This window comes from Anser anser, assembly GCF_964211835.1.
Source record: "Anser anser genome assembly, chromosome: 18".
NCBI classification, from domain to species: Eukaryota; Metazoa; Chordata; class Aves; order Anseriformes; family Anatidae; genus Anser; species Anser anser.
In genome coordinates this window covers 8,011,288-8,038,251 of record NC_139739.1, presented here as the reverse complement: position 1 = coordinate 8,038,251, position 26,964 = coordinate 8,011,288, and the positions used below count along the sequence as shown (strand labels likewise).

The following is a 26,964-nucleotide window of genomic DNA, read 5'->3' as shown; positions in this document are numbered from 1 at the left end:
TTAGATCATTGAAAATCCTGAAGGTATAAAGATTAGCACAGTATGACATTCATTTTCTCTAGTCTGCTGTTAAGGTTGGTAGTGTTATAACGCTGTTATAATGCTTGCCCTGTCAGTCTCTACAATGTAGCAAGAAATATAAGTTGTATCCGCTTTTTTTAAGTGAACTTTTTTTCCTTACTAGTATCTTGAAGTCACCTTGTTTGCAAACATTATACTTTTTAAACTTCCATTATTTGCTACAAATCCTGTAGATCTACTAATGATCCCTTGTGGTATAAACTTTCAAGTGTCAGATTGAGTTTCAATTGACAAAAAACCTCATGTCATTTTCAGTTACTACAAGTTCAAGGATGATACTTCATTGTAAAATCTCAACATTCGAATAATTGCTAGCTTGACCAGTCACGAGAAAATGTCACACACATCTATTTCTGTGGTGAAAGAATATGCCACAGAAGAAACAGAAACAGACAACTTCAGTGAATATTTTTTGTTGTTTTGTGTTTTTTTTTTTTTTTAATTAATAACTTCTTAATTGAAGAAAAAAAATAAATCACAAAAGAGAACTGGAAGAACTACACTCCACCTTCTTTATAAAAGAACTTTCTCAAAGAGACTATGTACCTTATTCACCACTATGTCAAACTCTATCATAATTACCCTGGTTCTCACAACATCTATTCTACTACATTTCATGCTTAGCTTCCAAATATCTCTTATAAAGGAGGTGGGGGTGTGCTTTAGACAGGTTAAAAAATATGCTGCACCTTTACAGTATTTAAACAATTACACCAAGCATAGTTCATACATTTATCACATTAACTATCACCTGGTAACCATACATTTAAAAAGGTCTAACGTATAGAGTATGTAATACCCATGACAGATACTCTTACTTACTTAAGAGCATATAAAGATCAGGATTTATTCACCCTCCCCATCTGCAAGTTAACTTCTCATCTCTTCCTGGTACAATACAAATGATAAAAAAAAATCCCTTCATTCCATTGCACTACTGCAACCCTATATGCATAGAAAGGCAGATCAATTACCTATAACAGGGAAAAAGGGTTTTTTAAAAGGAATTTGAAGAACCTCTACTGCACAGGTAGTTTAGATGTTAAGTACATAAGTTCCAATTTTTTTCCAGATTTTTTGTCACATAATATATCCCTATACAAACATAACTTCAGTAAGTGCAAGCGAGGTTGTACATAGTACTGTAGATACTACTTTTGACCAAAAAAAAAAATCAGCACAAGAGGCTTGAACACTAGCACAGTGACAAGTCTATGCTGAAAGCCCATCTGGGGTGTGGGAAGTGGTGAATGAGAATGCAAAGCACATTTCTGCATATAATGTGCAAAGGCTTGATCTCTACAACTGCACTCATTTTGCTACATGCACAGCCAGAGATGAAAAATGAGATCAAAAACAGTTGGGAATGGTTGTCCTGAGAAGATACAAATAACCATTAAAAAAATCTAAACATAAAATACAAATACAGAAGCAACAGAACATTGTTAATAATACTAAAAGACAGAAACACACTGTTGTTGTTAAAAGAAGTTTCAAGTATTATTCCAGATCCAATTTCAACCCTACTCACAGGAGAAAATGCCCAGAGACTAGGAAGAGAAGTCCACACCAAAGTGTATTTTTAATAGCATAAGGACATGGTCAGCAGACCCAGCCTTGCGGCAGCTATTTTAAAAAATAAAAATCTAAACATAAATGCATAATTTTAATTAGCATTCATATTAAGATGTGCATTACTGGAAATAGTTTTTGTTTTTTAATTCACTGACACCAGTAGACGTGATGTGCTGCATCATTTGTGCTCCATTATATCGCAAGATAGTGTGCAGACTTTTTAACGTTGCAGTATAAATCCTACTCACAAGTAAGGCATACTTAAAAACGACATGGTATCTACAGAGGTAACTTTGTATGCTTTCTTCTCTTTCTGTTTCACTCTCTTCTAAGTATGATGAAAAAGAGAAATTGGTCCCAGCTGAGCTTTGTGAACATTAACTACGAAATTATTATGAAACAGTTCGGATCAAATCATTTGGTGGAGCAGGGAGGGGTGGTGGTGTTTTGTTTTTTTTTTTTTAAATGATGCATGGGACATTTCCTGAATGAACTCTGCAAAAGGCATGAAAATAAGATCTATGTTATTTATGTCAGCAACACCAGCGTTCCCCTTCATCATCCCTATCCCTAGCCAGAAATGCCTCCATATTGCTACAATTTGTCCAAGTAATTATTTTCTGTAAGATTGTTCTTCCCAGTAAAGCCGCTATATTCAGTTTTAAATTATAGCTTTTTCTACATTTTTTACCAGTGTATGCATGCTAGAGAACAGCTGCATGGCAGAGGTACATACTTAGCATACAATATCAAACCAAAAAAGAAATACAAAAAAATGAGCCAGTGTCCTACTGGCTGCTGCTCTATGTCAAAAGCACGGTTTGGTCTTCTGATATAAAATACTACAGAAGTAATATTAGCAGAAGTCTGTTTTGCTTCAAGTATTACCCCAACTTTAAATGTGATTTTCAAATTTTTGTGCAATTATTTTTGTAATTTAACGTGAATAAAAACCATCAACACAACAAAACTAAGAAAAGAAACTGTACTTCTTCCACTATAACACTGCACATAGGGTAGAAGCTTTAAGCTGAAACAGCTGTTTAATGGACGGAATTTCTTTTTAAATGAAGATTAATGTATTTCTAGCCCAAATGCAAAGGGTAGTGACAAAATATCAGACTACCGCAAAATGCAGTTACAAATATACACTGACAATTTCCTTCTTAAATATTAATGGCTCTTGAAATAATCATCAGATACTTATACAAAACATTTCTATTTTAAGTCTAAGGATTTTACGTAGTTTCTTCACAAGTAGTGCAAATACACTCCTTATTCTTAGGTCTTCCCAAGATATGGCTGGCTTTTGTGTGTGATTTCTGTATGTGTTCTTCACTGAAGTGATACAGGGACACTGTAGTCATGAGGATGGAATGCAATGCTTGCTGACTGTCTTGGAAAAAAATCTACCTTATTCATATACAGCTGTAAAATTCTACAAATTAAAAAGTTCACACCAGATTACCTGATGCAAAAGTTATTGATTCCCTGCTACTGGGAGAACTGAGAAGATCCCCTGAAACCTTAAACTGTACAAGCAGTATAACAAGTTTTTGTCCCCTCTCTACAGACTACAAGTATTCAGTTCTTGAATCGTGTTTGTTCACAAATGTGATTGAATTTCCTGAAATAAAAAAAAAGAAAATATTAAAATGCAACACAGTTCTCAGAAGTCAAGCAACACAGAAGTCAGCATCTTTCACGGGGTATTTTAAATGTTTAAAACCGAACATTTACACACTAACAGTGTTTTTAAGAACCTGTTTAGATCAAACTCTACTAACATGTTATCTGTAACAGGATTTTCAGCATCTCTTCTGCCTAACACTTGGTAGTTTTATTATGCATACAGAAAACGTGTTATTAAAAGCATTCCTCTATACTTCTGCATACTTCAAGTCCAGAAGGCAATTAAAACAGGAATCAAGAGAATTCATTTTGTCCTGCGAGACATAGGTTATTTTTAGTAGGCAGCATTACACAACTCACTGGGAATTAGTATTAAGCAGTCTAATAATACATTTGAGCACAAATATGTTCTTTTGCTGGCTTACAGTCTTCTTCTGGTGATAAAATATAAGTAACGTTTTTCTCATTCTATATTATTTAGGTTCTATGGGAATGGCAAGCCTGTCTGCCTGTTCTAAACAGATAGCACAAAATTCTATACAAGGTACTCCTTTTGAATTCTCAAAAACCTCTCACTATTCATTCTGCTTCTCTCTTTGGGTTATGTGTATCCCGACAAGTGAAACATGAGTTGGGGTGCTGAGTGTGTATATACATGTGTGGAAGAGAGAATGCAAATGAGACCATGAATTTTCTCCCCTCTTACCGAAACAGATGAAAGATTAGGAAGAAACCTTGCTTACATAACCAAACTACTTAACTGCTTAGCTCAATAACAAAACCATGACTGGATATCTAGGAACAGTATGACAGGTTTATTTGTGTTTATGGATTTTAATAGCTAACAGCAGCAGTCAGTGAAGTTTTAGAAACTGCTAATGGTTGAAAGAAAAGAAGTAAAAGGAAAAAAAAAAAAATCAGTCATTTCCATTTTAGATGGAATTATCCACCAAAATGCAAAGGCACACACCTAGTAAGTGCTTTAATACCGAATTAACTCTCTAACATTTCAAAACAATATTTCCTGTGTGAACATATACAGTCCTGTAACATGAAGTTACAGGTAACGGTGGTGCTTCTGAATTAAATCTGCAACTTAAATTCCAAGTTATTTTTGAAAGGTATTTGGTAAAACCCTCTGAATTTGTAAATGACTGGGGATGAATATTTTAAAAGTCTTTCTTATGATCTGTAATAAGCTGTACAGACTGGTTATTTTCAACCCACAGTACCTGAAATATTAAAGGAATTATACTAAGTGTGCATGTTCACTGCAGCATTAGAAAGATGGTGCAAAATCTACTGTTCATTAAAAGCAGTTTCTCAATAAGGGGTTACAGCTCTTCTGTCTTGAACCACACTGAGAATTTAGAGAATACAGCAAGAAGGATTTTTTTTAACCTTCCCTGAAGCGAGTTAGCTGGTGGACAATTTTTGTTTTGTTTTTAAAATTCTCTAATATTTGTCTTAACACACATGCCTCTTCTTTTAAGAATGGCATTTCATTGGTTATCAGTGGCCTTGAATTTTTTTATTTTTTTTTTTTAAATCAAGGACCTTAGTTCGGATGGACATTTCACATGAATAACCAGGAGTCTACATCTCTTACATGTATTAAAACATTTGAGAAATAGAGCATTACCCTTTTTTCAGGCTCCGTATTTCATTTTTATCACGTGACAGATTTTGTTTTTAAGCCAAAAAAAACAACCAAACAAAAACACTTTCTAAATTGTATAACTTACATGGCATGATGTGCTTTGACCTGAGTTCGACAGTTGCGCCCCCAGTAGCAATCAGGACGTGACGTGACAGTCACTACAAGAAGAAGAAATAAAATGCTACGTTTATTAAATAAACTATTGAATAAGGTGGTATATACTATTACACCACTGATAGTGCTGGTTACTGACCAGAGCAAACATTGTAAAGAAACAAGACATTTGCAAGAAACTGCAATAAACTATCTTGGTTCACCTTTCTAGAAAGGAAGAAAACACTCAGTAAAGGACCAAAAAAGAAAAAACATTCCGAATCTCATACAGACTTACGATAAAAAGATTTGTTTCTCAGTGCTTTCAAGTGAAAGTTTACTACTTAGTTAATAGACTAATGGACTGTTTAACGGACTTTACGGTTTAGGACACTGAGCATGTCTATATACATTTCCATATGAAAGAAAAACTAATCTGGGTAGTTTGTCATTCTTCCTTAGTTTTACATACGTTATAACTCAGTGGTCCAGCAGGGCATTACACTAAAAAGAAAAGCAACACGAAGAAGAAACAAGCTAGACTGACTGCCTTTTGTTATGCACAGATGCAGAGTTCTCAATAGTTAAAGACATGGAAGCGGTTTCTAGCAAGAACTGACTGGACAAACGTAATGTTTAAAAGTAGACTGTTGGAAGAGCTTCTGTTCCCAACAGATTTGGGACTGACGGAGGCACAGTTGCTTGTATGCTATTTTATACTAAAACTGTAAATGCAAACAGATTTAGAATTAATTTATGAAAACATTCTTGTTCCTAGTCGAGAGCTGGTAAGAATATGAAGTTGTTCAGGAAATGTATCATCTTACATATTTAAATGAGAAAAATAAATTACATCAACTAGTTCATGATGAATCTATTCTGGATTTTACTGAGTTCCTCTTTTCACTAAGCAGATACATTTATTATATGCATAAGAAATCATATTGAAAGAAATGATCCCATTAGGGAGTCTGACAATAACTATATGCAAATTTAGCAGCTGACAAGTAAAGCAACCAGCGTATTAGCTCTGCAAAAAGACTTCCACCAAGCTACATAAAGGTGCTAAAAAATTGCCCTACACCAGGACCTGTTAACCTGGAGAATATAAACACACATCTCATTTAAATCTAAGGCTTCAAACAGAAGATACAAGAATAAAACTAACTCTTTAACTGACTTTCTCTGTACTGTGCAAAGCTATCCCCACCTGGCAATTCAGCAACAGGAATATTCTGCCTGTACTGGTAGGCAAGTTCTCGAAAGCTGCGAAGGCCACAACAGTAGCAAAGCACTGTGTTCCCAGTAATTCTGTAATCTGGGGAGAAATCCAGTTTGTACATAATGTCAGTGTAAGGAATAAGAAATCAGACTTAACAAAAACATCATGACACTGGTTATATATACAGAACTTCAAACCTCTTGATAATATTACTTACTGAGTTATACATATACAAGGAGTTACACATAGACCAAAATGAACATTAACATACCTGACAACATAAAAACTCCTCTTTGAAGAGCTAACAGACTTTCATTTAACATATTTTTCCAAGTCAAACCCCTGGATGCCAGGTAATCCTAAAAAAAAAAGAGTGATTTAAGCACTTAAATTAGAAAAATCTCCAACATTACAAGACAGACAAAGTCATTTACCACCAAATATTTCCAAATCTAGATCTAACTGGGCTTTCAAAATGGGATGATTCTGACTACAAATAAAAATACCTTTTCTTTAGCTTAATGAGCAAGATATTTTCAGATCACCAATAAAGTCTTTAGCTCAGTATCTTTTGTTCAGAGTATACCTACTTTTGCCAAAACAATGCAAATTGTTTTCAGTCACATTCTCATTTAAGTTGCATCATCTCCCTTCAGTCACATTCTCATTTAACTTGCATCAAGATTTCATCCAATCTTTACCTAATTTTGATAGCCTAGGCATGGCATGGACAAAATATTTTCCATGCATCACAAATACAATTTTAACTATTCTGGGAAAAAAAACATTTTCCTGATATATTTTAGTGATTTATTTTTCTCTAATTAATATTTCAGATGTTACACTTTAGACTGTGGAAACTGACTTCCTGAACAAATACTTCAAACAAATACTTAAAGTAAAGTTCATGGATGATCTAACAACTAAACATATCTGAATTCTAGTCATTAAAACTCAAATTCACGAGTTATGGCAATTACTTTTTGTTAATTTGGGTGGTAAGGGAAGAGCTGCTGAATAGAACGTATCTACAGGATTCATGCCCTATTATACAAAGATGGGAAGAGCCAAATTACCACCTCAAAATACTTCCAGTCTAGATACAGTAACTACAGTCTTGGTCCAGATGAACATTCAGGGCTCATCTGACTTGCCTTCCAGAATCACATGCTGCAAGTGACACAATGCCATCACTTTAGTTGTCAGGCAGCACATAACTATAATTTCAGGAGTAAATCTTAAGCAATGTACATTTATTATTTTGCATCCTACATAAAGATTTTTAAGCATACCTTTAGGATATCTGACTCATAGTGGTTGTTATTTAGGACTCCATCTAAACACTTGTCACCAAGATTTATTTCTAATCAGAAGAAGAAGAAGAACAGTTACTATTTCTTCCCCAACCCTTCGGCCCTCAAACATTTTCTGAAGTTTCTTCTGTTTCCTGAAATAACGTGCACAAACTCATGTGAGCTCCAAGCACATGGCTGTGTTCAACATGTGCTAAAGCATGTGATACATAATTCCCAGTTGAAATCAAAGATAAAACATTAAGATTTTACAATTTCACCTTCAGTCCACAAGTAGTGGTGATCTACACAAATTAACAGTGTTATAAAAGCATATTCCATTAGCTTCAAACTACAGTCAAGTAATTTCAACTGTTCTAATGTATTTCTCATTTATTTTTATTTTTATTTTTTTTTAAATGTTGAGTTTCAGCAGTTTTTCAGCATATTTAAGAGAGTAAGGTTCTTTTCCATTCAGTTAACACCAAATGTTCAGTGCTCTTGCATTGACTTGCACGATTCTCTTACCAGGCTGAAATACACTTTGATCCTTTTTATACTGGAAAGCATTTTGCTCGACAAGCACAGCTTTCAAGCTCAGTATGGTAAGGACACAAGAAATCAAATCCTCTCGAAGCTAATACACATTGCTCAAGAATTATTTGTTTGGAATGTGAGGACACAGCCTGTGTTTCCTTTTGCATGACTGTGTTTCAAACTAATCTATCAGATTTCTTAAATTACCCGAAGTTCAAGACAGACAGAAATTATTGCAAAGAAAGCATGCTCATAAGAAACATTTTATCCCCAAATACCACAGAATGGTGCCAAACAGCCAAAACATGCCATCCGAGTGCAGCCCCAGTATAAGTGACAGAAGGGTTGCAGACAAACTGTACCTGTAAAATAACAAAGAAAACCCCTGTAAGGACTGCACACAACAAAACTCAATAGTCACTGTCCCTATAAAGCAATAATAATAGAGCCCTGATAAACCTGTTTTTTTTTTTTTTTTTTTTTAAAGAAGTAAAACTTTCAGATTTAAAATAAACTCTATAGAGGAATAATAAATTTTATTTCATGCGCTGACTACAAGAATCCAATAAAGAATACTCAAATAAAGAACACTCTTAAAAATAAACTTAAACTTCACTAAAATAAGGCAAGACTTAGTTTTGTAGCCAAACTTAAGAAAAACTTAAAAAAATATATATATACACATACATTGCTGAGGAGCAACATGAGGATTCTGTTCACGCTCTGCTCTTCGGTCAGGCATTGGCTGAAAGCAGCAGGTACATATTACGTGACTTCCTTGAGCAGGACACACATATTCCTGGACAGCTAGATGGATGGAAAAAGACAAAGAAAAAGGAACAAAAGTATAGACTGAATGATGCACAGGATTGCAATCTGGACTAGGGATCTTAGTGAACACAAGATAAAAAAAAATTGCAAGTATCAAGGAAGCAGTATATATATATATATTTAGAAAGATTCTTTAAAAGAACAGAAAAATTACATTAAGACTTCTAAACTACAGAGGTCTGTAAAAATATTTGAATATGTAAAACAATTTACAAATTATCGACCATCAGAAGTCTATCTGAACCACAGCCAAATTTCATGATATGTGCAAAGATAACTATGTGGAGTGGTGACACTCTCACAGTACTACTACAGTAAGCAAACTTAGTTCGTAACAGGTGAATGAGTTGGAATATCTTAGTTGCATACTTCTGTGAAGACTTTATGACACCAACCTGCAGGGAAGTTGGCAGATGTAGAGGGTGCATCTCCCAGTGCTTGCATTCCTCCTGCTTCTGTCTCTTGGCCTGTGCCAGGCAGAGTTGGAACAGAGTGTCTTCGATATCCTGGGCACTGTCTGCATACTATATATGGTTGACTGAAAAAAAGAAATAAGGTCATAGGAAATAACACCCAACAAATGCAAATATAACTCAAATCCCTATGCTAGACAAGGTTGGTCACATTCTTGAAGTTTAAATTTGGAATTTCTTCATCCAGTAACATATGGAAGTTTACATAACTCAGTACCTCACAGCTGTGAAGAATGCTTTAGTTGTAACATATAGGAAATACTATGAAAGAAAGGATTTTTAACAGCTTCAAAAAGAAAATTGAGTGGCGTGACTGGAATTGAGATGAACAAAAAAGAATGGAACAAAGTTGGAATAATTATCTACTGGAAGAGTTTTTCTGTTCTCTTCTAGACATACAGCAAAAAGTGTTTGCTGTTGGAAATGAGAAGCTATTTTCGTGTTTGGGAATCCCTAGGTCAAGCATCAGATGCTTCAGTAGCATATACCTGGTTAAAGCAGCATGCCTGACATGTAAGAAAGCACAATTATTGCAGCTAGACTCATAGGGTCATAGACTGCTTATCTCATAACAAGACCTTAGCCAGAAATCTATTTTCTGTAAAGCAACAGCCACAAAAGACATTTTCACACATCTCATATGAATCTGTTGTATTATTCCGGATAGAGCCCCTGGTAATAAACTGAATCTTGCTAGGCTTTGGGGTGTTCTGGTATTAAATATTTCTTGTTGACTGGTCAAAGTTCAGTAGGATGGCAGTAGAATTGCCGAGATAATTACTGGTAAGAATGAACTTACCTGAAAACAAAAGATTCATTCTGGAAATGATCATGGAAACAATATTAGCAATAACAGTGTTTGTGGAACTAGTTTAGTTTGTGGGTTTAGGTATTCAAGCATAAACAAATCTAATTTAATGCACCATTTGGATAGACATACCTGATATCTGAAGATTCACTATCTACATCTGACAATTCCAGTAAATCTTCAGAACTTCCTTCCTCATCCGAAAAAGATCTCCGCACCTTAGGTTGCAACATGTCTTGAGTAATTTTGTTTCGAGCATCCATGCTACGTACATCATCTTCATTACGACATTTATCTGCATGAAAACCAAATTCAGATTTCAAGAAAAGAGCACAGGATTCATCACATTTCTTACTCCCACCCTACTTTAACAATGTGGTTATTGCATTTTCATTTCCATAAGATTTATTCTTAGATAACAGTTCTAGAAGATCTTAGTTAAATTCCACTGTCTGCTAATGAGACTCTAATATCAGGCAAGTGAAGTTTTGTTTTCATGAGTCTATGATCAAAGTTAATTAAATCCATATTCAAGTATATTTTTCAGAATTATCTGAGTTTAGGCAGCCTAATCAGTCAGTGCCTCCTATTTGATAGAACTGATATTCTTCCCATGATTAAGTAGTAAGATAAAATTAAGAATTCCTAGCATATGCAGTTACAGCATTAAATCGCCTTTAATTCTCACCCACTACCTGAAATATTACAAGCTATTATGTCAGATTAAATGTAAGCAGTTGTTTTCTTACAGCCATGTCAGAGAAAACAGCAGAGTAGCATGACATATACAAATTTAACAGACAATAGTCTTTGCGCTTACATCAGTTACATACACAGCTAATGTGTGAAATACATCAGATTCTTTTATACACACTGTTCAACTTGCCTGGATGCTGAATTAGATAAGCTTCAACCAAGTTGTTCAATATATGATTTTTACAAATACGTTCTACTGGACAACGACACGTTGGACATAAAGAAGACCTCTCCATCCATCCTGAGTAGCAGGCAGCACAGAAAGTGTGCATACAAGGCTGCAAGCTGAAAAACACAAGCATGACAGCAATGAAAGCACGAAGTAAAATACAAATCTTTCAATTTTTTAGTTACATTCTTAACACTCAGAAGATATTTATGATGCGTTGAGATAATCAGAAAGACACAGTTGTAAAGCATCTGCTTGATTAAACTATATAGTTTGGAGGGGAGGAAAAAAAAGACTCAGAAGGGCTTGTGAATACCCTAAATATCCTGGGCACCTCAAGCAGTTGTCACTGAACTTATCTTAATATCACATGATTACAGCTTTTGTCAATCATACTTACCTTACACAGTCATGCAGCAGCTCTTGGCAGATAATGCAAGTTAATGTTTCTTCCATTTTATCTGGTTTCACATTTGATGTTTTTGCATCTTCAGAGCCAATTTTAATTATACATTCACTTGGAGCTGCTGCTGGAACATTTGGACAGGAATCTTCATCTACAAAGGCAGAAGACTCCATAGTATTTTTTTTTAAATTATTTTTTAATTGTTAAAAAAAAGACCTGACAGGTGTACACTAATTCACGGTTCACTGACAGTGGCCCCACTAAAGGTTCTTGCTTTACACATAACAGTTTCTGCTAAAGAAGTCGTCATTTTCACTGGACCAGAAAACAAATAAATGAGAAGAAATTGAAAATGGACTGATGACAGCTGACCTGACTCAATCTGCAGATGGGAGGAGAGGGGGCTAAGTGTTACTTTCCTTATTTAATACAATACTAAAACATAGAATTACATTGTGAGGAGGGAAAACATTACCTATCCCACGCTAACCTAGCCTTTCAATCCTCCTTACATTTGATAGGTGTGCATTTTCAATTTACTTCACTTTAACAGAAATCTAATAATCTGTGCTTATTTTTCTTAATCTCACGGGGCTTCTTTAAAAAACTTAAATTAGAAACTTAAAGCTATGTCTAAGCGTTTTAAACTAACTTTCAACAATAATCTTAGAGTGCAGAGTAGGTTGCAGAATAGTGCAGTATACTAGCCTTCTTTTAGTTTCTTCTTAGCAGGTTCCAAAACTTCCTCCTCCCCTGTTGTTTGAGCATCTGATTCTGCTTTTTCTTCATCATTGATTTCTGAAGCAATTGCAGAAGTTTCAGTGTTGTCATCAAGCTTCTCACGTTCATCATGCAGTGCTCTTAGACACACAGATTCTAAGATTGGGAAAGCAGGCACAGGAGTGAAAACTGAGGATTGCGATCCTGCAAAATAAAAACAGAAGATTGAACATAACTGCATACAGATATGGGACGTGAAAAAAAAAATTATTCAAATGCTGATGATGCACATGCATCAATTTCAACAGCTGAATAGAAAAAAGTGGTGCAAAAGCACAGAAGTAATATCTGCTTAACTACACTACAGGCACACTGAGCCAATCTAACTGGAAGACCTGAAAATAAGGCTATTAGCTGTGTAACCCTACTTAAAACACCCACAACTCACCCTTCTCTAAAGTATAGAGTATTTATTCAAAGACTATTATTTTCTGACAAAGATGCTAGGCAGAGGATTTATACAATATTGATAATATTCAACAGGTCAGGAGCACAGCAGAGCACAAAGCTTTATTTCCATATATTTCAAACGAGTGGAAGAAGTCCCAATGAATTGTTGACAAATGCCATTTTTCAGAGAACTACTCTTACTCCAGTTCTATCATAGAAGTTATGCAGCACTGGGGTATTAACACTTGCCAATACAAGATCACAGACAAGGGATTTACATGGTATATTTTGGCCTTAGAGCTCTAAGCAAGAGAAAGGGGTCTGGTGACTGGCAGCAGAAACAGTGACAACTACAGTATTTTCTTGGAGTGACTGCATGCAGGCAAGCACTTGTATCTACTTGCTTTGTTATATGAACCATATACATTTGCTAAGGTTTCACCAGACTGCTACAAACCCATAGTGTACCAACAGAACAGTCTGGGATTTACAAGGATATTGTAACTGCTCTACCTATCCACCAAGATTTACCCTGCCTACTCAGAGGAAGTACACACATCCACCTGGTATTTTCATTAGAATTTCACGAAGTAAATGCTACAGACCCAGAGAGGGGTAAGGTTAAAGTTCAAATCTGGAATAACAGCTGATGTGATAACAAACTTTAAATACTTGACACAATTCTTACCAGATGTAGAAGGATTATCCTGCTCAGATGCAGACTCAATAAGAGAGGTAGAAGAAGCATTAAAGAGGTTAGATGTAGAAGTAGATGGCTGTGGTTCCTCATAGCAAGACTGAGTAGCTGATGGCGATGAGGTAATTTGGGTCTCATCATTACTTCTTCCTGTACTTGAGGTATCTTTGGTCACATGGCATTGGTTTTCTACATTAGCTTCTACAGTGAGGGGGGGAAAAAAAGGGGAAAGAAAGATCTGTGTGACAGTCACCACATCATGGCTTCAGAATTCCCAAGGAATCAAATTCTCTCAAAAAGGTTGCACTAGTTATTGGAGCTTAGCTTAGCTTCTCTTCTTGGGTCTTAAATTACTTCCTTACCTACTGTTTCTTGAGTTGCATCCTGTTTTGTGTTTAAGGATTCATAAAGATACGCAACATCTAAAAGAGATAAGAATATTAATCAGAATTTTTAACCAAAAAACAGCTAACCTTAATCTCACACAAGCAAATTCTATGTCCAAGTGGCTGCTTCTCCAAAGTGCCTGACAACAGAATAGGGACATGAGGGATCACCTTTGTAGTACAATGTTAATTACTCCTACTTAGGAGGCAATTAGGAACAGCACAGCAAGATCTTTTCTTCTCAGGAAACCAGGCAGAGAGGCTTTTGTGTGAAGTTTAACTTGTGCCAGCCGTGGAACCAGAGGCTTAAACGTTTCTTAAACCTAAAATTGCTCTGTGTCAGAGCAGACTGCGAGTATCTTCAGCGATAATTCAGCGAAAGTTGTTCTTCTTATTAAGCTTCATTAAGCTTATTATTTCTTAATTCATTTCTCAAATTCTTCAATCCATTTTGTTTAGATTTGTGAAATGCATGAACTCAAAAAACAACAGATTTATGGCATGCTCTAAGTTTCATCGAGAAACTAACTGAGTATATATTAATAAAACCAACTGGAAAATATATCCCCATTCCCCCCCGATTTTATTTTTTTTAAACCAAACACTTCAAACTAATACGGTTTGAAAGATTTCCCTAACTTGCTACTTGTCACTGTAAAAATTGGCATGTCCATGACCTCTTTTATGGAGATTTGTTTCTACACGTCAACAAATTGTTTGTCTTAAAATGAAGTAATTCTGTTTTAATTATATTTTTTTCCCTTTCATGATTCAAAAATGACTAAGTATACCATTTTAAAAAAATATTATTTACTTACTGTTCTCTGGCTCATTTTTTCTGTAAACAACATAGATCACATCTCCAGTCTGTAAAGGGTATGTCTGCTTCTTAACCACTTTCAGTTTATTAATTACTGTTCCATTAGTACTATAAAGAGAAAGAAAAGATAACTTGGAGTAAATGTTTTCATAAATACCTAGGAGAAGGAAGGGAAAATACAAGATACTTTTCATGACGAAAACTGTTGTCTCTCAAAAACATTTTAAGAAAGGATCAAAAAAAACTGTTCAGAAACAAAACAAAACACCAAACCAACTGTTAGAGAGACAGAAGTTCAGGGCTATTTGGACTTCAGAGCTCATTTACAGCTCCTAGTAAAGAGATGGTAGCTGACAGATAGACAGACAAATGATCCCTGACATTTGGCCACTGTGTCAAAATAATTAGATGATTCTTTCTGTAGAAAAATCTCCTCCCTTTAAGTATAAAACAGGAAATATATGAAATCAAGACAAAGTGAAAAAAACATTATGCACAATTAAAAGATGAGTTGGAAAGAATTATTTTGGTATTTATAAAAGCTGCAAGACTCATGGAAGAAATTAAACCGGGGAAGAGGCAAATACAAAGCATTGCTGATTAATAGAGATCTTTGCTCTTTCACTGTGATGTTTTATATACAAGCTTTACAACTCAATCACATTATTCAAATACTGAAAAATTTCAGCTCAATTGCAATAAGCCTCTTTCAGGGCTGCAGCATTCTAGAACTTCAGACTTCTGCTATTTCAAGTCTCAGCAATGAGTACCAAATATGAAAGAACAGATCTGTTTTTTCCCCCTCAGCAGAGCAAGCTTCTCCATGAAATGACAGCAAATCTCTGCTGCCACCTCCTGGTGGCCACCACTCATTCTCAGGACACTGCAGTCTTCAACTAGACCTAGAAACCTAGTTTTTCTAGAAGAGAGCAACAGTTATTTAGAAACTAGCACCTTCCCTTCTCCTCCGTATTTTTCCTTGAAAAAAAGCAACTTGAGCCTAAAAAATTCTCTTGTTATTTAGTAATATCAACAGAGAAAGAAAGAAAAAAAAAAGAACTTTGGACTGCTGACCTTTTCAGACACAAAGTCAAAAGCATTACATTGAAAAGTTAGAAGGGAAAGGAAGTCCTTTTGAATAACCACAGCATGTCTTGAACAAGATACTAGTTCTTCCTTTTTCCTATGCAACTGCTTTCTCTCTATATATGGATGAATCAACTAATCCAATATAAATAATAATAAAAGCGACTTCAGATGTCAACAAACAAAAATCTTCAGGTCACAACAATCTTTGCTCCATTAAAGAATCTTCAGGCTTCTCTTATAAGCAAAAAAACTATTCTGAGCTTGCGTTTTCACTTTAGACATATAGACGTTGAAGCCTGAAAGACTGGAGAACGAAAACGACAGCAGAACAGACATGTCACTAAAAGAACCAGAAGTTTAGCAATTAAGAAGAAAAAATAATTCTAGTCAGTCGGTTGGAAACTATATTTGTTTTTAACCTGAGACTGATGTTAGTGATACTATATTAAAAAGATGGTTATGAGGGGCAATAAGTCAAGTGAGGCATTCTTGGAAAAAAAATTATCACCATCATGCATCAGTAACCACTCATTCTTGGTCTAATGATGCAAGCTGCAGAAACTGCCACCCAGGACCCTAATTCACAAAGTAGCTACAAATACCCAAATCTTTTCAGTCCTGCACAGTTATACTGACATCCATGAGAACTAAGTAATTATGTAGTTTCTACGGATCCAAATGAAGTAGGAATAAATTGGTCCCACTTAACACAGAAGATCATAAGCTTTTCTCAAGTACATTAGCAAACTGAAGCAGTTGTCTTCATATCTCACAATTATCAAAGAAAAAAAAAATCCAACTACCCCAGATAACTGTGTTATTCTTTCACTTAGCATTTCCAGTTTCAGGGTTCAGTTTAAATGTTCAGAGACATTTAACAGATATGGCGACATACTGGATTAATTTTGTATTTTTAATGAGACACACAATAAATAATGATATTTGCACGTTCCTCTGATGTTTCAGACTATAGTAAGGTCCTTATAAGTAGAAAATACAATGAGAATCCTAAATATGAAGGTCATTACTGTGGACTTATTACTGAATTTATTTTAACTGGCTGTATTTTTTTTTGATGCAGAGAAGAAAAAAAGGACTATCAGACATAAATTGTCTGAGTTGTGAAACAATGTCACGAAAGGTCCCAATGTCACCTTTCTAAAAAGGCGGAAAAAAAAAAAAGGCCTTGACTCAGTTCCAACACAGCTGATGACTTTACAGTTTGATTAATGAACTATACATTATCCAGGCTGTTATACAGAATTGATATGAACAACCACGTTTCGCTCAGACGACGCCCATTTTTGAAGTAGATAAATGATCTGTATATTGGAAGATACTTTGGTATCCTTCCCAGAAAAATGACGGTCTATTACTTTCTAGTAATTACTGGTGTCCATCCAGGAAAATAATGTAATTTATGGTAAAGCTTATGGGTTAATAGTTTTAGAAGTTATTTAAGTGCATATTATCCTGAACACACTATAAACTGAAATTAATTTTGAATTTTAATAAATTACTGAAGCCCTTCTATATGGTATCGGTTTCATTTTTTTATTTATTTTACGTTCACAGAAATAGCTTGACTGCAGGATAAGTAGAATTTAGTAGCAGAAAGGACACCATTCTCCACTGAAGATCAATCTCTTGTTCCCCCACAGAAAGGGAATACCGGCTCGTCTGTCACAAGTAAGAGTTTTGTGCAAATAAACCTTTCCTGCTCTGAAAAATCACTTAATATTTAATCAGAATCCTGAAAACAAACAAACAAAAAAACACATTAGAATACAACAAGAGAAGGTCCTTAGAAGTTACCTTAGTTGCTTTTTAAATTTCTATTTCAAAGAATCTTACAATTGCTTTTACTTACAGCAAACCAATGACTGCTTCAGCTGTGTTAGGTTAACTTGTATTTCTTTCAAGGAGTACCAAGCAACTAGGGCATGGTTTGGAAAATAAAGCAGAAACATACATCAAAAAGGGGTGATTCCATGGATTTTGTATCGTACTATTTGCTAACTCTTGGTTTTGTTATTTCCAAACTTCTGTTTACTCAATAATTAAGTTTTCCACACATTTCCTTCCACCTGCGAACTTATGGTAAGTCTTTCAAAAATAGATCCAAGAATGCTACCACAGAGATAAAAAAACATGTGGACAGTCAACAATGTGTTTAATGATGTTCTTTGAATTAGTTACAATAGAAAAACAAAGTCCACTCAGTTCAACTGTCCCACACCAACTGCCTCCTTCGATGCATTCCTTTTCACCAGAAAAATCTGAGCTTGACCACAGCAATGTTTCCAAACTATTTTCCACTTAGCAGCAGAAAAAGCTGATGCTGCAGTATTTTTCTGGGACTCTAGGCATCAGTATTGCCAACTCAAACATTCAAAATTCTTCTTCTTTCAGCCTGCTTGATTGTTTGGAACTCAGCTGATATTCAGTGCAAACATTGGAAGACCCAGAAGAGTGGGGTCTTCTGCAAGTAGTTACATTGACTCGTTTAGTCTCTTCATTCAGCAAGAGGTAACTATGCTTCATACCAACTCACAGGCAATCAGAACACATGGATGACCTTATTCTTTTTTTGTTAGCCACACAGAAGTGCAACATGCATAAGCAGCTAACTGGTAGTACTCCACAGTATTGGAGTACTAATTTGACTTCGCTAGTTCTCTTCCTGCTGGCTGCACCTTTTGCCTGGGCTGGGTATGTGGGTGTGGGAGGGGAAGAAGGAAAGGTAGGAAAACTACATCATTCACAATTTCTTTGGCTTTTCTTATCACCATATAGGTCTGAACTACTTCTTCCAGCTAAACGCACCTGAAACAATGGATGGTTTTACAAACTTGGGTTTACAGCTGCCCTCTGAATCTACCACAGATCGGCAAACATGACCTGACCTGCTGTTTGAAATATCTGGAATTGTGGAATAATATTGGTGGATGACATTTACAAGCCATTACCTAGATGTCCTAGCTAGATCTGACATTTTTTCCCTGAAGTTTAGCATTTCATCCCACAGCCTCTTGCAGTACAAGCTTTCCCAACAGCCACAAACCATCAGGGATTTATCCAGAGACCTATCCTGTTTACTATCTCTAGCTACAACCTAGATGGGGAGAGGAAGTACACTCTTATCAAGCTTGTGGATGATACCAAAGTAGGGGTTATATTCAGTATATGCAAAAGTTGGGCTCTAGAGAGGGTGTTAGGCAGGCTGATGGGAACACCACGATGTTCAGCAAGGGCAAAAACAATGTCCTGCACATGGGATGGAATAACCACCTGCAGCGGTAAAGGCTGGGGACACATCAACAAGGGATCTTGGCGGATCTTATGCCTAAGCATGAGATCATGCACCTTGGACTTATGCCTAGGCATAAGTCAGCAGCATGCCCTGGCAGTGATGAAGGCCTACAGCACACTTGGCTGTATTAACAGGGCGTAGTCGGATGATCAAGTGCAGTGATTATTATTCCACTGTGCTTGGAACTCATTAACCCACGTTTACAATATTACATCTAGTTTTGGGTAACCTAGTACAAGAAAGGTCTTAATAAACTTGATAAAGTCCAGCAGATATCCACTGAAATGTCCAGAGGGCTGGAGCACAATACCTATGAACTAAAGAGCTAAGGGAATTGGACTTGTTTTACCTGTGAGAAGGTGGCTTGGGGAGCATGGGACCTAATAGCAACCGCCCAGTACCTATGAGGAAGTTACCAAGAAGACAGAGCCAGGCTCTTTACTGAGGTAACAAAGATCATAAATTGAAACAAAGGGAAATGAAAAAATTGAAGTAGGGGACCTCCTTAGGCATCTTCCAAGCAGAACAATTCCATGACGTTCTGCTTCACTTGAGGAAACAAAAATAAATAGCCCATGTAAATACCTAGAAGTGAGTTCCTTTTAATATCAGCACAGCCTCTCGTTGAACAAGAGACAAACGTTTTGCTAAAAGAAAGATGTCAACTAAAAACATTTTTTTCAGCAAGTACACGATGCTAACCTTGAACTACCAGAACAATATATTTAACTGCATTCTAGTATGTTTGAAGAGGAAACAACAGATTCAGTATGATACCCTGTAAAATCTCCCACATTAAATTTTGTCTTTATGCATATACTTCACTGTATTTTGAACTGTTATCCTCATCTTTGGGTAAAATGCCTTCTAGACACAAAGAATGGGGGGAGCTGGCAGAAAAGTATTATTTGTTTCTTTATTGACTGCAGGGGCATGGCATAAAAAGAATGTGGTTTACAGAAACATTCTGAAGTGTCACAGATTTCTTGACATGTAATAAACCAGAAGCTTTCTGCAATTTTAGACAAAAAATCCTGTCAAAAATGAAGCAGATGAAAATTTGAAGGGGATTACAATCTCCGAAGAAATCCCCTTCCATTCAAATTCCATTTCAAATTTTATAAAGAAAAACTAAAATCCACTAGAAACCACCCACAACCTCTGCAGTGCTACTTGAGTTCCACAGTAGCCTTAAAACTCTGCAGAAAATAACTTCACCAGCATAGCAAGTTCGTTGGCCTTCAGTATATGAAGAAGCATGTAATTAAATTTATATACTAAAAGTAGTTCCACTAAATTAGCTTTGCTTTTTAACAGTAGTTACAATGAGATATGTGCTTAAATCTTCTTACATTAAGAGCCTTAGTTCTCAAACCCTTAACTGAATACAGACACCATGGGAAAAAAAATAAATCATTCTGGTTAAACAAAAGAAAACAAAACAAATTTCAACAGTAGAAATCTAGCAAGCATCTTTTACTATTCAAGTAGATTGAATAGGCTTTAATCTGCATCTGACATGCCCACCACAACAGACAGATAACTACGCTGCCTGTGGTATACAGACTATTGATGTTTTGAATACCAGAAAGATGTATAACAAATACAGACTTTTACTATTTTATGAGTTTTATTTGAGATCATCACTGCTGGTATCTACCTCCCTTCACAAGTACCTGAAATGAAGCACACTCATGCTTACAGCTTTTAAGAACATCGGCATCACTGTAATCATCTTTTTTCCCCCCCACAAGACTAAAGAAATATCCCATGGAACTATTACATCATCAGTATTTTTCATTAATTCCTTTAAAGAAGAAAAAAATACTTAGAAATTACCAAAAAAAAAAATCTAAAAAAAATGCCACCCCACAGATGCAAAAAGTAAAAGAGAGAAAAAGGAAGGAAAATGAGAAGAATTTACTCTCGATGCCTTGAGCAATACACAAGATTTTACTTCACAGACTAAAGAGAAGACAACAACAGAAGTACACAGGAGAACCAACCTTGTATCTTCCAATGACACTTGACCAGATTCTTCATCCACTATGATTTTACAGTGATCTCCAGACACCAACTTGTTGCCAGGGAAAGATAAGTCACAACCTTAAAAAGAAAGCAGATTTTCCAGTGTGCTTAAAAATACACATTACACAGACAGATCAGCATTCTACATGGCTATAAATGCACAACAAACTGGCTCATGTACATCTGCAGTAGTTCAAAATTTCTACTGGCACATAGGCAGAAACATAGTCCATCTATGTGATACATAAATAAAGAAGCCCCATGTACTGATACACCTTTATATCAACCATTTCAAGATATTTTCATTCCCTTTCTTTCCCCACTCCCAGCCTTTACAGATGGAAATCATGTCACAATTACTCTGCTCCAGAGTGGTACCAATTCACAAATACTTGAGAAGCATTCAACCTAAATTCTAGAGGGATATGTCACAGAGCACCCAGCTCTTTTTCCACATAAGTGTAACGCTGATTGATTGGATTTAACTTCTGATTCATCCTGGTGTAGTGGGAAGAAGTAGTGGAACCCAGAGCTGATAAATTTCCTGCCTTTTTCTTTTGTTTGGTTTTAAATAAGAAAATATTCCTTATCTTTGTTGACAGTGCTGTTACATTATTAAAGCTGACTGGAGATTAAAAACCCCAGGACTGACTAAGATTTAGGGATATGCTGGAGAAGCGTAGTGACAATATTGACATGGTAGAGACCTTCCTCCCTACAGCTCCAGGGCTCTGAGCAAATCAAGTGTTTTTTACTTCCCTTTAACATGGACTGTTCAAGGCAATTCTCAAAGTTCCTTGCGTAAGACACTAATCTCTCTCACAAATGACTCAAAGGACCTGCTTCCAGGAAAATTAAACCCCAAAAATATGATTCTCTTTCACCTACTCACACTGTAGGTGCACTGTACCTCAGCTGACAAAAACAACATACCCAAAAGGAGCAGCCACTAATGCTGGTGACAGTTGTGACAGCTTATTGCTATCCTGCTCCAAAGACTCAGGGCACAGTCAACAGCTACAGTTAACTGTTGCACAACTTGCAACAACAGGAAGCACAATGAAAGCGAGTAAACTAAATTTTACTCAGAATCACGCCAGTAGCAGGAAAGCTCATTTGGAGCATTTTGTCCTTTCTAATGTTCTTGAAAATGTTACGAGTAATATTTACAAGCCAAAGCTTGTCATTCTCAGAGTCACTCATTTTATTGATCTATCAGTAGACAGGCACAGAAACAATTCAACTTGCAAGAAATCCAACCCTCATCTAGACTTCAATTTGAAGGATTTATCTACAGCTTAGATAATGTTAAGCAATCTAAATATATATTACCATGTGTAAATACATAAAACGTTTTTCCAACAACATGCTATCTGCATCACTCATAGAGCAATAACATCTAGCACTTGTTCAAGACTATTGCTTTACAAAATGCAATTAGCTAAATAGTTTGATCTGATGGACAGGAATTGGAAATCAGGGTTGTCATGGCAGAGTAGAAAAAATTATAACACCATGGTGACAAGTACAGTAAGCATTAAAATAAGAGACAAATATTAATAGCCTTAGATGCAGAACATAAAGCTTTTACATCCACTCTGAGAAACTTTCTGTACTTGTTGGCAATCTTTATATAGCCAGAAGTAGCGTGAGCTTTTATGTGGACGTTTTCATTTCTGTGAAGCCCAAGCATTTTGTATTGCAGTTCCAACTGATTTTAACCACAGTAATGAAAAGGGAACCTAAGTAAGATTGATGCAGACACTCTTCTGAATCAACTATCATTTGTTCTTATTTGTACAAACTGTCACAGACGACCTAAAAGGCACAGTCACTTATAAACGTGCACATGCTGAAATCTGATGAAAACGAGAAAAAGGTCAGTGTAACACTTTCTCTTTGCACAGTGCCAAGGGGAACAAGGGACAGTCTGGGGAGCACCTCCGACAGCTGAAAGCGGCCAGACCCAACTACTCTCAGTCCGACGACTTACATTCCACCTCCTAATGCTTTAAAGGCCAGGAGGGGCTCCCTGCTGTCCCCTCCAACCCGCCCTAGCACAAGCAGCCTGTCCCACCTTTCTTCCGACCAATCGTCCATTCTCTTTTCAGCAGCAGGACGTGCGGCTCTGCCTCATCAGCACCCAGCCGGATCAGCTTCCCCCAGGGCTGCTGCTGCTGCTTGCTCTGCTCGCCTCCTTCCGAGCGCTCCATTTGGATTCACATCTGACAAAAACAAACAAACAAAGCGACCCCAAATCACACAGCACTCGGGGTGAGGCGGGGGGAGGATGGCCAGCCAGCCGGCCGGCCGCTTCCCTTCACGGGGGCCGGGCCCCGCACACCGCCCCTCAGCCCCTCGCCCCCCGGGGTCTCGCCGGGCCCCCTCCCTGCCCCCGCCCGCCCCCTTTTGTGCCGAGGCGGAACGCCCTCCCCGGGCCGCTCGCCGCCGCCTCGCAGGGCTCCGCCTGAGGGGCAGCGGGCAGGGCAGGCCCGCGCTCCCCTCTCCCCGCAGCTCACCGCCCCTCTCCCCTCCGCCCCGCTCCGAGGGGGGGGCCGAGGGGCGCCGCGGGGTGCCGAGGTCCCCCCCCCGGCTGCTCGCCCGGTGCCCGGCGCCCCCTCCCCTCGGCCCGGCCCTTACACCCAGCGCGGCGGCCGAGGCGGCTCCTGTCACCAGACATTGCCGCCCTCAGCTGATCGCCGCGGGGCGGGGCCCGGCCCGCCATTGGAGGCGGCCATAGAGAACGCACCGGCGGCGGGGGCGGACCTTCCGGCGCCCGACACCGAGCCGCGCCGGCTGGAGCGTCGCGTCTTCCGCGGCGCATCGGGGAGAGAAGCGAGACGGGGAGGGGAGGGACGGAGGGCGACGCCTCGGCGGACATCTTGGGTGTGGGCTGGCTCGCTAGGGGGAACAACGCAACGGGCGCCATCTTTGTTGAGGGCGGACCGAGGGTCTCACAGGGGGTCGGGCGTGCTGGCAAGCGGCTGAGCTCGGTCGCGGATAGTGAAAAATACTCGTAGCTTAACTCTTAGTTACTGAAGAGTTGGTAGTTAAATAAAAACATACTTGCAAGGGAAACCGTTTAGAAATGATGTTCACACTGAGGTGGGATCAGTGCCCTTTGGTGGGGTCCGTGCCCACAGTGGGGAGCCCCGGCTGAATCACTGAGGGAGTCCTTATGTACCCAAACCCAGGGCTAGCAGGGACGAGAGCAAGCAGCAGCGCTTTCCACACCCTTAAGAATCATCACCTTGCTCTTTGTTATCCCCATAACCTTCTCATTTTTATACTATGAAGAGATTGTAGCAAAGGTGGTAGGGTTTGTTTGTTTGTTTTTAAATCTTTGCTTTCTGCTGTGAGCATTGAGGTTGTAGCTTGCACCCTGTTTTAACACCCTCTTCTACAGTTGTAAACAAACAAACAACATAACTGAACAAAACACCAAGTGGGAGGTCTCATGAGTTCCCCAAGGGCAACCCTACCGGGCTGGCAGGGCCTGCCCTCCCAGCCCCACTGCACTAACCCAGCCTCTGTGGGGCCATCAGTCTCATCCTTGTTTCCCCAGGTCCTCTAATTCACCTTCCACCCTTCCATCCCGTTGGGAGCCACCTTAAGGTGCTAAACTGACCAAGAACAATTTACCTTCTCACTTGAGCACATGCTGCTCCTGCCTTAGGTCAGTCTGAAATCCTATGGAGCGGCGCCGTCTCCCTCCACCACGTGCTTGGTGCTGCCTTCACCCTCCAGCCTCACGGCTGTTACCTCAGGCAGTCAGCCCTCATGCCTGCCCACCAGCAGCTGCGTGTCCTCTGGTGGACACATCCATGTAGTCTGGAGCATCTTCCTCAGGGTCTCCTGAAAGATATCCTCTTATGCATCACTGCCTCTTTCTCTGAATCATTGAAGAACTTCACAAATAACCTAACTCCCCCCACACACACACATCAGGTCCACAAAGGCTATTAAGACAGAAAGCACCTGAATTTAGTCCTTTCCTCCCCCCTTGCATAAAGAATTATCAATACTGCCCATTTGTTGGTCAGCCTGCACACCTGTCCCTTGTTTCTGTGTATCTGTTTCAAGTGTTTCCTGGGACATTTGTACTAATAGTACCATAATCCTCTCAAGCCAATTAGCGCCGCAAGTAAGATGGCCTCTTAGGCAGATTAACTGTTATCCTTGTGCACAACACCAGTAGCAGCTTTCTGGTTGTGAGTTCCTTCACCACATTCATCCAAGGAACTTGGACGGTTTTAAGTGCATCAAAATAGAGCAGGAGGAAACTGAGATACCCTAGATCTCACCAACGATTAGCTTCTTACATTAGTCATACAACCCAGACAGTTGCAGTGAACTCTGCCCCCGCCTCCCCACCACCCCCCAAAAAATTTGAAGTTTGGATTAAATCAGAAGGCATAAAAAAAAAAAAAAAAGAAAAAGAAAACACACTGAAAACAAAACCATTTGGACTTCTTTGCTTTGATACTCCTACTTGATTCACAGGCTTGAATGATGAGACTTTGCTCTTATCTTAAGCTTTCCTGGAACCCCTGTGGATCCCCTTGGCCACGTGAACTTCACAGTGACACCAGCCTATGCAAGAAAGCCCCACATCTCTATGGGTACAAGCTAAATAATTTTTAAAAGTGTTTCAGATCTGCAGTTTTAACTGATATATAAAGTACACTATTGCTTCACAGTTCTCAGTCGCATGGGCCCCAGTTCAGGAGAAAACATAAGCATCCATGTAAGTCAAAATTGATGCACGTATTTAAGAGCTTTGCATTACTGACCTTAGCCTATAACTCTTCCCTTAGTAATATTACTACACAAAATTGGTTCTTTGAGGCCTGCGCATTCCTCCAAAAGGATTGGTCTGTAAAATGCCCTGCTTACTTTCAACTTTGTCCTCACTGAGAACTAGTGCCTTTTATACACTTGAAGAGAGGCACATCAGTGAAAGTTACTATCACTCAAAAGCATTGTCACAGTGCTTCATTTTTATTACTGCTCACATTTACTAGTAATTGTTATCTCTGAGCAGCAGAGGAAAATACCAGCATATGGGAGATGTAACTGAAAGCCCAACAACCAAATCTTTTGTGTAAACCATGGCATTAGCTGAGGGAGGAAGTTGTTTTGTTACGCTGTGGCATAGAGAAAACGTATTTCCCAAATATTCCTGCCAAGAGATCCCTCTGCAATCACACCAAGGAATTACTGCACCTTGGTGATAGCACAGTGCAAGCGAACGATTGGTTCAGCTCCTGCAGCTCTCCCATAGTATCCATGTAAAAAGACAGCAAGTGAAACATACAGCTAGCTTAACGAGTCCTGTGTGGATGGGAGACTCAATTAAAATTAAATTATACAACAAATTAGGTTTTAAATGCTGCGCTGCTTAGCCAGCCAGATAAATAATAATTAGAGATGTACCGATCTGCTGCTCTATGTAGTTGAACAGCAGACTGCTATAGCTGCCTTCAGTGTACACTGAGGACGTGTCCCTCCCTGCTCAGGGTGGTTTACATGACATTACAAAGAAGCCACCCCTGAACAGGCTGGTTTTGTACCAGTCACCGCCCAGAGCTGGGCAAAATGAACAGGAACTTTTTTCTAGAGAGTCTGTCTTTCCCATCTGTTCCATCAGTTAATGTTTCTTTAGCAATACACTCCCTCTCTTTCTTCCTTCTACACTCCAGGTCATTCTAAAAGGAATACACTTTCAGGCTCTGGACTGTGTAGGTATATTTTAATTTCAGGAGAAAAAGAAGCTACAAATATTATTTCCTTTTTGCCTACCTGTAGGGGTACATACAGAAGCTGTTTCAAAATGCTCCATGATACACAGATGGATACAAGCCAGAAACTGGCACCTTTGATAGTGTTTCTAGCAAAAGAAATTTAGGAATTCCTGATAAAGAAT

General features: G+C 38.1%; 1 protein-coding gene across 4 annotated transcripts; it reads right to left on the bottom strand.

Moving 5' to 3' along the window:
* Window positions 1-340: 340 nt before the first annotated feature.
* CHFR (checkpoint with forkhead and ring finger domains) lies at window positions 341-24,903 on the bottom strand. 4 transcript variants are annotated; one of them, XM_083803306.1, is made up of 18 exons: window positions 24,681-24,903; window positions 23,116-23,263; window positions 21,017-21,116; window positions 14,607-14,716; window positions 13,765-13,824; window positions 13,394-13,603; window positions 12,244-12,459; window positions 11,530-11,686; window positions 11,091-11,245; window positions 10,337-10,499; window positions 9,319-9,461; window positions 8,780-8,899; window positions 8,371-8,454; window positions 7,556-7,626; window positions 6,535-6,622; window positions 6,252-6,359; window positions 5,034-5,106; window positions 341-3,283 (listed from the first exon to the last, which is right to left on the bottom strand). In XM_083803306.1, exons 2-18 carry the CDS (start codon window positions 23,249-23,251, stop codon window positions 3,241-3,243), a joined length of 2,037 nt encoding a protein of 678 aa, XP_083659432.1. In that variant the 5' UTR covers window positions 23,252-23,263; window positions 24,681-24,903; the 3' UTR covers window positions 341-3,240. The 4 variants fall into 4 exon arrangements, with proteins under 4 accessions (XP_083659432.1, XP_083659433.1, XP_083659431.1 ...); XM_083803307.1 differs by lacking the exon at window positions 24,681-24,903 and adding an exon at window positions 23,788-23,905; XM_083803305.1 differs by lacking the exon at window positions 24,681-24,903 and adding an exon at window positions 23,679-23,829.
* Between the last annotated feature and the right edge of the window lie 2,061 nt (window positions 24,904-26,964).

Coding starts and splice junctions, on each gene's coding strand:
- CHFR (XM_083803306.1), bottom strand. CDS start 23,251: ATGGAGCGCTCGGAAGGAGGCGAGCAGAGCAAGCAGCAGCAGCAGCCC. Junction 10,500..11,090: donor TTATCTAATTCAGCATCCAG/GCAAGTTGAACA, acceptor GTTTTCATGCAG/ATAAATGTCGTAATGAAGAT. Junction 3,284..5,033: donor GTCAAAGCACATCATGCCAT/GTAAGTTATACA, acceptor TTTTTATTTCAG/GAAATTCAATCACATTTGTG.